A 10,341-nucleotide genomic window follows, 5' to 3' on the forward strand; every position below is an offset into this window, starting at 1 on the left:
TGTTCTTTTGTCCTACGTACTCCTTTTATGTCTAATGATTGATACATTGATGACAAATACACCATGAAACCAAAATTTGACTGGTTCACAGGTGTGCAGCACATTTGCCTTTGCTTTGTCCTACCTGCATTGGATGTGACAATAACACTATATAACTATGCAGCATTGAGAGTGTTGATGGCCTATGCCCAGGCAGATGTGTTACACAGTACCAAAAAAGGTGAAAAGAAAAATGTGATATTCAAGAGAATGCTGAAGGTGATTTTTCTCCCAGTGTGTTAGTTGTTTTGTAACTAAACAGGTCTGCTTGTTTAATTTTTGATAATACTTGGATGCATACTAATTATAATTTATAAACCAGGGAACAACAACCAAACCCTTTGAAAAATATTCAACATATTGCTATTCTATGATCTGAAAACAACAGACTAGCTCTGTAACAAAAAGAGCAACAGTATCTCTAATGTGGGTTCAGAAAAAGGACAAAGAACAAAGGAGCAACACAATCATCTGACACATGACCTTACCTATTAAGGTACAAGGAGGCTGCTTTTAAAATGCTTTCCTCCCCTGCCTCTGTGAAGGGTTTAGGCTGCTGGTGTGCAATGTAAAATGATGTGATGTGAAGTTGGCTTTACGTGTTTCTCCACAGCCCAGAACAGTCCTGAAGGCAGCAAAGCATGAAGGCAGGCAGAAAGGTCTCAGATGTGGAAAGGAGTTTGACCTTGTGCATACAGATAGAAGGCACCGGGGTTGGAGTTACAACAGAGAGACGATTTCGACTTTCATTTCATGACCAGCGCTACTATTTCATCAAGTCTCCTTTTCATAGTTTCAAGAAAGTGATCCTTCTTCCACATCAACAGAGGAGTTTTCATTGCTAAAGGTTCAATGAAGAGTTTTGTACTTGAGTACTGTTAAATTGAGTAAACTGAAAAGGTGTTGGCCCCGGCTCAGCAGGACACTCTTGTTGAATCATGTTTGATGTCCTGCGTTCACCTCAAAGGGGGGCAGGTTGACAGTGCCATGCCTGCGTTGAGAGACTGCAGAAGCAAGCGAGAGCCTGTGCTGTACAGTACTGAGAATAAGAACAAAGCACTCAATGACACAGAGGAAGGAATAACAATGAGTGCTGTGCCGCAGTGTTATGTGATTCTACCGTGAACAAAGACGCCGAGTGTGGCAAAGGGGTTGTGTGTGCGCGTGTGCGGTTTTGGGATTATTATCAGAGCACGAGGAGCATGTACTGTATATATCATTTCACTAATTACCGTTCCGTGCTCTAATTACAATGCAGCAGGGACACATTCAACTCTTAGATCCTTGCTTATGTAAAATCTCTATAGTGCTTCTGTTGTCAATCACACACATACACACACATACACACACACACACACAAACAGAGGAAAAAACGTGTTTCTTCTTCTCCCTGTCTTCCTTTTGAAAATCCGATCTGCTCCCTGTGCTCTCCATACAGCTGTCACTCCTCTCTTCATCCTTTGCCAGCATTGCCTTGACTCATCTTTGCTAAAATGTCTGGAAAGCAATACCAAAAAATGAGACAAACATATTTGAATTCTGAGAATAAGTTTCTGAGAAAAGAAAGTCGTGAAATGTTGTGGTCCCTCAAAATGACAGTTGTTTTGCTGATTTAGGAGACCCAATTTATGATCTCCACGAAAGAGGATTTAATCAACATGTAAAGTATGCAAAGTTGATGGTCCACTGCAGTTTTTAGGGATATGGGCAGCCAGCTTTCTGCACATTTTGTTAATTTTATTCTGAAGATGCTGACCTGAGAAGTGGGGCTACAGATATTTGTCATAGCAAATACCTTGAAACACCTTAGTGGTAGGCACAGTTCTTGATAATTCATATTACGGTTCAGGACATACCAGATAATGAGTGGACAGCAAGAGTGCATATATCTCACTGCACAAACACGAGGGGGAAAAGCCTGTATAACTCACTTTACATCCCTGTATTAATTGGTGTGGAAAAAGAGCTTTCTCTGGTTTGCTTTTACGTACTTTAGTCTAAAATGGCAGTTTTCACCACAAAGGACTGGACAATAACTGCCAAAAGTACATGCAATTTAAAAAAACATTGCACAGAGAAGGCTAACTCTGTCATTTTTGATTAACTACTAAATTGGAGTCGGGAATTTGGAGGCATAAATACATTCATTTATATGCACATAACTTAGAAAACTGCTAAGAAGTGCATGTTGGCTGAAAGGCAACAATGTACCACAAAGGAATCTCAGTTTGCCGCCACACTGCTGTTGTGTACAGAACCATAAAAGCCACAAGTACAGAAGTCAGCATGACTAGATTTTTTTTCTGCAGGTCTGTTATAATTTAACCTAGAATTACTTTACTACTTTATCTCAAATCCAGTGTGTCTCATTGCAAGGTTTTTATTTAATTCTACATCAGCCCAATTCAGTGATTATTACCAAGCACAAACATGTCTAAAGATGGCGATTCTCCAGGTTATTAGTCCACTCTTATCTCTTCAGGCTGAATTAAAATTCACAGAATATCCTGGTGCACACCCAGGAGCCTGGCTCAAGGAGCAGATCCTGGTGCCCTCATTGCCTGTGGGTCAGGTTTTCACTAATCAAAAAGACCCACGAGGATTCTTACAGAATCACTATTTGTCTGACCCCTCATCTAAGACCAGTTTGGGTCTCCCTGTTATATCCCGGCTTTCTGAGGCTCACAAACCTCGCCACCATAACCAGTGGTGGACAAAAAAATATATATATTAGTAAAAGTAAGTAAAAGTCCTGTATTAAAAGTTCTACTGAATTAAAAGTACAGAAGTATTGCCATTACTAAATGTACTTACTGTAAAGTATCAAAAGTGAAAAGAGAAAAATGACCCCTGTGACTGATATATTATTACACTGATTTGATTGGGGGTCGTCGTCCACTTATCAGAAGGTCAGGTGGTTCGATCCCTGGCTCCCCCAATCTGCATGTCGAAGAATCCTTGGGCAAGATAATGCACCCCAAATTGGTGTGTGTGTTATTTACATAATGTGAATAGGTGGGTGTGAGGTAGTGTAAAAGCGCTTTGAGTGGTTGAAAGGCTATACAAGTACACACCATTTACCATTATTAGTACTAATGCATCAATGTGTGGTGGAGCCAGTTTACCTACTTTATATACAGTCAGACACTGCTTTTTTGTAAGTGGGTCATCTTTACAATGCAGTGTAAGCTTATTGGATGTTTTGTTTATGGTAAAATCTTAATTTAGTAACTATAGCTGCCATATAAATGTAGGGACGGCAAGAAATATTTCGCACTGAAATGCAGTGATGTAGAAAAATAAAGTAGCTGCAGCTTTATTACTGCTGGATCATCATTCCACATCTCATCTATAACAATAAGATGGGTGAATGGTGAATGAAAAATGGAGATAACCTGTACAGGCACTAAAATGAGGCTGCCTGCGCAATGAGCTTACTTTACACAACATGGTGAGAAGCTCAGCAAATTGAGGATTACCTCCAAGTCAATCTGCTGCTTTCTCTGCATTGGGGGAGTCAGCTGAGGTTTCAACACCTTATAAAGCCGCCATACAGATGTCATTGCTCCAGCCAGGCACTACTGAGTAGATCCAGGATATACAGAAAGGCCTTTATCTCCCAGATGACCTGCAAATCCCTGCGCATCACCCAGGAGGAGCTGGAGGAAACTGATAGGAAAGGCAGATGCAGGGTGATCCTAGTCTAAATATCCAGCTTTACATGTATCCTGATCTACCCAGTAGAGCTTCCTCATTTCTCTATTAGCTGACCTGACTAGACAGTAATAAACTGGATGGAATGATATTAACATTGTTATTGCACATACCGATAAGTCACCATTTTAGAGCCTTGTTAAAATAAATCTAAAAGGCTGAACTGGCAACGAAGTGGAACCACAGCAGGTCCATTCAGTCTAATATATTGTTCTGGTGTGTTGTGTCTGGGGGTTTGGGCATTTGCATTAGGGGTGAAAACTTTACACCTCATTAGCCATCACCACGTATTCAGGTAATTTGGTAGACCTGCAGGAAAAGACAGGTTAAACATGACATGCTAGGATCAACAAGATTACCTGTTAATCTAGTGAGAGTCTGCCCTTTAAGCTCACCATAAGATACTAGCAAAGCCTGTGCTATGACAAGTATGACTCAGTGTGGTGGTTTGCTCTCCCAAAACAAAACCTTCTGTGCCATCTAGTGACCAAAAGCTGATGGCACCATTTCTAGACAATGCCAATGGAGGGCAGCATTTGTTTGTAATTGTGAAGTATTTTGTACCTGGAGAGTTGTTGGGTTGAGGCAACTGAAAACTGCTTTTTCACCCAAAGCCATGTATTATAAATCATCAGAACAACAGGAAATTGATGGAAGGCAATGTGCAGCGGTCCTCTATTAATCAAAAACTGCTAATGAGTTGCCCTCGAACAAGGCGCTTAACACACAACTCTGCTCCGGCAGAGCTGCTCAGTGGTTAACAGTGGCTGTATGTACAAGATGTAGGGTAATAGTGGAAATGAGCGTTAAATGAAGGTGAACAATGTTTTTATGTTATCTATTAAAATTAAAAACCTTACACATCCATTTTAATCAGTTTCATTAAACATGCTGAAGCATTTTCACCACTTTCTGAATAGCAGAAGTTTTACTGATTTTAAATGATCACCGTGTTGTTGATTATATATATTTTTTTAAAACAAGACAAAAACACAAACAATACAAAGGCTCAGTTCTTTATTACCATACATCTGAAAATGACACAAACAGTAATATCAAAAAGCTTGAAGTTTCCAGCAATCTGATACTGTCAGTGACACACATTCACAGTTTAGGCACAGTGTGATTTCACTGTTACCATGAACATTTTAATAGGAGGACATTACTGTTTCAAGTCATTCTTTCCCTGCACAGTGAGGGACATGTTTGAGTTTGGTCTTGCAGCTATTTATTTTTGGTCACCAGGCAGAGTTGACAACCTGACACTTTTGCTCTCAATGACTACAAACCAGTGACTGTGTGACGTTACTGTTACATGTTGAACAGAATCATTCAGTTTGAGTCAACATGTGCAGTGACATAAATGTCTGGACATGTAACACTACATCTCATGACACCTAACATTGCTCCCATTTATAGTCTTACCACACACATAACCAGAAAACATAGTGTTAAAACTAAGAACTATGAAAAACATAGTGAAAACTTATGAAAAACATAGTGAAAACTTAAACATATCTCAGTTTCGACACCTAAATTAGCGTAAATACATACTCAGAAGCTGACATCTTTTCAAGTTAATGTACATACAGTACATCACCTCACACGTGAATATCGACATATACGTCACTGAACTACAAAAGAACTTAAAGTCACATCACTGTGAATTAATTATCAGTATGCATGGTTAGTGTGAGTGGTAGGAAAAACCATAAGGCAGTTCTTGAGAGGTAACCTCTATATGAAAGTTGTTAAACACCAGGAGCGGGTCAGAGGTTTATTATTCAGGTGGAGGTATCTGCAACAAGCAACAATGTAGTGCCAGTATCTGATCTGTGCCATTAAAAGGCCAGACATTATGGCATAATGAGAAACAGTTTCACTTGTAAATAATGTTGGATTGATTTGTGCCCGTATTGCTTATCCCAGAAGTTAATTCAACCTAGCTTCAGTTTCTGATCACGTGAGATGAGTACTGAGGAGAGACGGGCAGGCTGTGCTGGTAGACTCAGTCGGTTTTGGTTGAGTCAGTGGAGTATTCTGTGGAGGTATCTCTCTGGGTTGTTTTCTGCTCCTCTCCTCAGTCCAGAGCTAGTTCTAACTGGTCTTTCAGAAGTCCCTACAGGGCCCTGGCTCTCAGTTAGCACCACTGTGGCCCCTTTACTGCTTCCTGTTGTCCCTAGAGAGGTGTGTCGGTGTGGCTTTGGACTGATGTCTGCTTCTGCCTCAGAATCATTCTCCTCCCCAGCATCCTTTCCCTGGCTGCTCGGCGAGCTCTCCCCAATCCTAAACAACATAAAATAGTTTTGTTGAGAACAACATGGATACCAAGTGAAACTATGATTAATTTTTGCATGTATATGAAGTCATAAGGTTAGCAGTTTTTCTACCTGAGGTGATTGAAGGCTCGTAGCCAGTGAGAGCCCAGCACATCTTTCCCGTTGGTCCTAAGCCCTCTCTTGTGACTCCGAGCCCTCAGTCCTACCAAGGCCTGAGCCAGTTCAGCCTCATCTCCGTGGCCCCATACCACCTGGGCCCTCTGCTCTGCATCCTGGTCCCCCGCAGCTGTGAACAGTCTCTGGAGCTGCCACAGATTCACGTTGCTGAAAATGTTCCCTGTGCCAGCCTTCCTACTCCTCCTCTCAGCCAGCCGCCACAGCGAGGAAGGGCCCGCCACCATGGAGGCAGGAGTGGAGGCGGTTCTGGTATCCATTCTGGAGAAACACAGGAAAAGGTGGCATACACTGGCTCTGCTCTGTGGAGAAGTCAGAGAGAGTTTCCACTCATTATGATGGAAGATGGACAAAAAACAAAACAGAACACAACATGTAAAGTAAATGAGCACAGACTGCGTCACAACTCCTACAGACAGCTGTCACGGCTGAAAAAAAGCCAGTCAGCTGCGAGGCTGATTCTTTAATCCTACTTTAGGAAGTGAGTGACGAGTTGTGCTTTAAAGCCCATTAAACTGCAGATGGAAACGTCATCTCTCTTTACTCACACATGGTTTTAAGTAGGACACTTTGTATTAGCGGAGTGAGTGACCAAGATCATGATTACATGCAGGTCACCACCAGCCTTTCCACTGGAATGACTTTCAGCTTGACAAAATAAGTAAAAAAAAAGGTCCACTTACTAGCTTTCTCTAAAGCTTTCAACAGCTGTGCAACACAAAGATGGAGTTTGCACAGATAAACTACTCCGAGGAAGATTATTTGGTAAAATCCACCATTTACTAGATCAGGAATAAAGTTTCACACTTTCTTTTAGTTGAGCATCATTCTGCAGGTTCTCTCTGCCCATAGAGGACTAAATATTTTACTTTCTTCCAAAACGCACTTTTAACATCCATGTCCTATATTTATTATTATTTATTTTTTATTTTTACACAGAAGAGGATTCCATAAATAGAAAAACAATACACTACATGACACTCACAATCCACTTACAAGCAAGAATTTAAATGGCGGTGTGTATAACTCTGAGACAGCAATTGGGTCATTTGAGGACGCTCTACAGAAACCTATTCATTGCAGTAGAAGTAGTTAAACATTAACCCCAATGTCACAGGCTTCTCAATTATTTCCCTCCCGCGGATGTCTTGACAGCCACAACTGTTACGGCTCAATGATGAGATCCCGGTGTCGTGCCGAAAAGTGATGTTTGGTAGGCCTATGTGTAATATCTTTGTTTATATTTGGAAAACGGGCTGTAGCCTAATTAACATGACTTACTGCCAACTTACATATAAAATGAAGACAATTTTGTAATTATCCTTATGACTCTGCATTATTTTACTTGCTGTGTAGGCCTACCATCCACTCTTTTTTACCTGTTAAAATACCTTTAAATGGCCAATACAACTCAGAAAATGCAGAAAATGATTGAAGCCTTTTGTTATTGACTGAAAGGTTATTTCTGCCCTGAAATTAGTTGATTATAGCTCACCTAGTACTTTTTACCTCTTAGAATACCTTTAAATGGCCAATACAACTCATAAAATGCAGTAGGCTAATTCACTTGCCAGAAAGTGATTGAAGAGACTGGGCAATACAGCTCCAGCAGACGGCAATCAGTTTTCGGCAGACGATCAAAGCTTTGTGCTATAAAGATGATTTATAGCCTACTGGCTTTTTAAAAAGTTTATCTGTAATATAAGATAAATACAATGCAACGATGGAACTTACTGGTTACTCCGTGCTGGGTTTCATTAGGCAGTGGCTAAAAGGCAATAAACAGGAATCCCGTGAGGGTCATGTGAAAAAGGTTTGCTTACCCGAAGAACTGATATATTCAGTACACTTTGCTTCTACAGCATCTCCCTCTGCGCATTGCTGATCCTTTGCAATGAAAGTTCTCACAATGGCTGATCCGTCGCAGGACAGTCTGTCTGTCCTGCTTCAACTGCGATCAATTTCTATCCTGGAGCCGACTGTCAATCACAAATCAATGACGTTAAAACGACCAATGACGAAAGAGAGCTCTTCTGGACCCTCCTGCTGTGGTTCGGAAAGAGATTGATTTCGACCAATCACGGTCGAGAAGACAAGAGGGGAGGAGGGGGGGAGTTCGGCTACACCCCTGGCCACGTAGGGAAGCCATTGACGTCAATGAGTCAGGCTGGCACGAGAAGGTCTGTGAGTCGTCAGTGAGGTTAGCAACATGCGAGCATTCTATGCTGAAACGTGTAAACAAGATGACGCATCTAAACATCTGGGCTATATGAACAGGTCTAATATTATTACACACACACACACACTGTTTCTTTTTTAGGTTTTATTAACCGTGCGAGAAGAGAAGCAGGCTTACAATCCTGGCTTCAGTTAAAGAAACAGAAATATTGTCTACAAACTTAAAGCATGGAAGCCTGAATTATTTTTTGCCCAAATCTCTACATGCATTTTGTCTATGGAAGCCTACAGGGGACTATATTACATTATGATAATGTAAACTTGAAAATGTAATACTACAATAGCACTATAATTTTACACATATGAAGGCAATGATTGATGTATTTTACTTAAGTCTACTGTTTATTGTTGTCCTGCATGTTTGCATGTCACAAAAGTAGGTTGTGTGTTGTTGCTTCCTGTTATTTTCAGCTCTGTCTAAATGGTGTCTGCTGTTACTCTACTGATGTTTTACTGTTTCTGGATGTTTCGCTTGGCTTTTGTTGTGTTTTTCAGAATTCCTGTTTTGTTGTTGTTGATGTTTTTGCTTTTACAGTGTTTCAGTATACTTGTCAGAATCAGAATCAGGTTTATGGCCAGGTACATTTTTACATACGAGGAATTTGCCTTGGTATAAATTGGTGCTTACAGTAATAATAATAATAATAATCTTTATTTGTAGAGCACTTTTCAAAAACAAGTTACAAAGTTCTTTAACAAGTGTAAAGACAATAATACCCAAGAGACAATAATACAAAAACAATACAAGATAAAAGCATGAAAACATTGAAAAGACTAAAATACACGTTAAAGTAAAATACAATAAAATAAAAGGGATAAAATAAAGTCAAATAAGATCGGGAAAGGCTCTCCTATAAAAGTACGTTTTAAGAAGGGACTTAAAAGAGTTCACTGACTCAGCCGACCTGATTTCCTCGGGCAGGCTGTTCCAGAGCCTCGGGGCCCTGAGAGCAAACGCTCTGTCCCCTTTAGTTTTCAGTCGAGACTCTGGAACAGACAACAGACCTCTGCCCGAGGATCTCAAGGTGTGTGCTGGTGTGTATGGGACTAAAAGTTCAGAAATATAACAAGGCGAGAGGCCATGAAGAGCTTTGAAGTGATCAATAAAATGTTAAAGTCAATTCTAAAATATACAGGGAGTCAGTGTAATGAAGCTAAAATAGGAGTAATGTGGTCATATTTCTTTGTTCTGGTTAAAAGCCTGGCAGCTGAGTTCTGGACAGTCTGGAGTCGATCAATAGATTTTTGGGTTAAACAGGTGAAAAGGCTGTTGCAATAATCCAGGCGTGATGAGATGAAGGCGTGTAAAATGGTCTCGGTGTCCTTAAAAGTTAACATAGATCGAATTTTTGCTATATTTCTAAGTTGATAAAAACATGATTGAACAAGCTTTGTGGTGTACTGCTCGAAATTTAAATTACTATCAAACCAAACACCAAGGTTCTTTGCCACAGGCTTAATGTGATTTACTAGGGAACCAGCAGATTGCAGTATTTGATTTGCCATCTGCTGAGACCCGATGACCAGGATTTCTGTTTTGTCTGAGTTCAGTTGGAGGAAATTATTTGACATCCATTTTTTAACTTCACAAAGGCAGTCGGTAAGTGAACTCAGCATTCCAGGGTCTGTGGATCTGACGGGCAAGTATATTTTACCATACCATTCTAGGGCAGTACCAGAGATCCCCACCCAGTGCCTCAGTCTGTCTAACATGATGTTGTGATCAATGGTGTCAAAAGCAGCGCTAAGGTCCAGGAGTACCAGCACATGCCTTCATCAGCAGACATTAAAAGGTCATTGGTGACTTTAAGCAGGGCAGTCTCAGTGCTGTGGTACTTCCTGAAACCAGACTGAAACCTTTCAAATAATTTGTTATTTTCCAGTACAGTGAGCAGCT

The 10,341-nt window shown here is 40.6% G+C and overlaps 1 protein-coding gene across 2 annotated transcripts; it reads right to left on the reverse strand.

The window, feature by feature from the left end:
• Positions 1 to 4,755: 4,755 nt before the first annotated feature.
• Positions 4,756 to 8,187, reverse strand: LOC119917147 (arginine vasopressin-induced protein 1-like). Of its 2 annotated transcripts, none has more exons than XM_038737272.1 (4): positions 8,030 to 8,187; positions 6,144 to 6,508; positions 5,262 to 6,039; positions 4,756 to 5,217 (listed from the first exon to the last, which is right to left on the reverse strand). In XM_038737272.1, the coding sequence occupies exons 2-3, from the start codon at positions 6,464 to 6,466 to the stop codon at positions 5,781 to 5,783; spliced, it is 582 nt and encodes a 193-aa protein (XP_038593200.1). In that variant the 5' UTR covers positions 6,467 to 6,508; positions 8,030 to 8,187; the 3' UTR covers positions 4,756 to 5,217; positions 5,262 to 5,780. The 2 variants fall into 2 exon arrangements, with proteins under 2 accessions (XP_038593200.1, XP_038593201.1); XM_038737273.1 differs by having other exon boundaries at positions 6,144 to 6,503; positions 8,030 to 8,180.
• Between the last annotated feature and the right edge of the window lie 2,154 nt (positions 8,188 to 10,341).

The sequence above is a fragment of the Micropterus salmoides genome, unplaced genomic scaffold, assembly GCF_014851395.1.
Source record: "Micropterus salmoides isolate LMB-PRFRI ecotype aquatic unplaced genomic scaffold, ASM1485139v1 Ms_hic_scaffold_22, whole genome shotgun sequence".
NCBI lineage: Eukaryota > Metazoa > Chordata > Actinopteri > Centrarchiformes > Centrarchidae > Micropterus > Micropterus salmoides.

Bases quoted from the DNA above. Each gene is read 5' to 3' on its own strand.
- LOC119917147 (XM_038737272.1), bottom strand. From the start codon at position 6,466: ATGGATACCAGAACCGCCTCCACTCCTGCCTCCATGGTGGCGGGCCCT. The intron at 6,040-6,143 runs GTAGAAAAACTG...TATGTTGTTTAG, and splicing joins CGAGCCTTCAATCACCTCAG to GATTGGGGAGAGCTCGCCGA.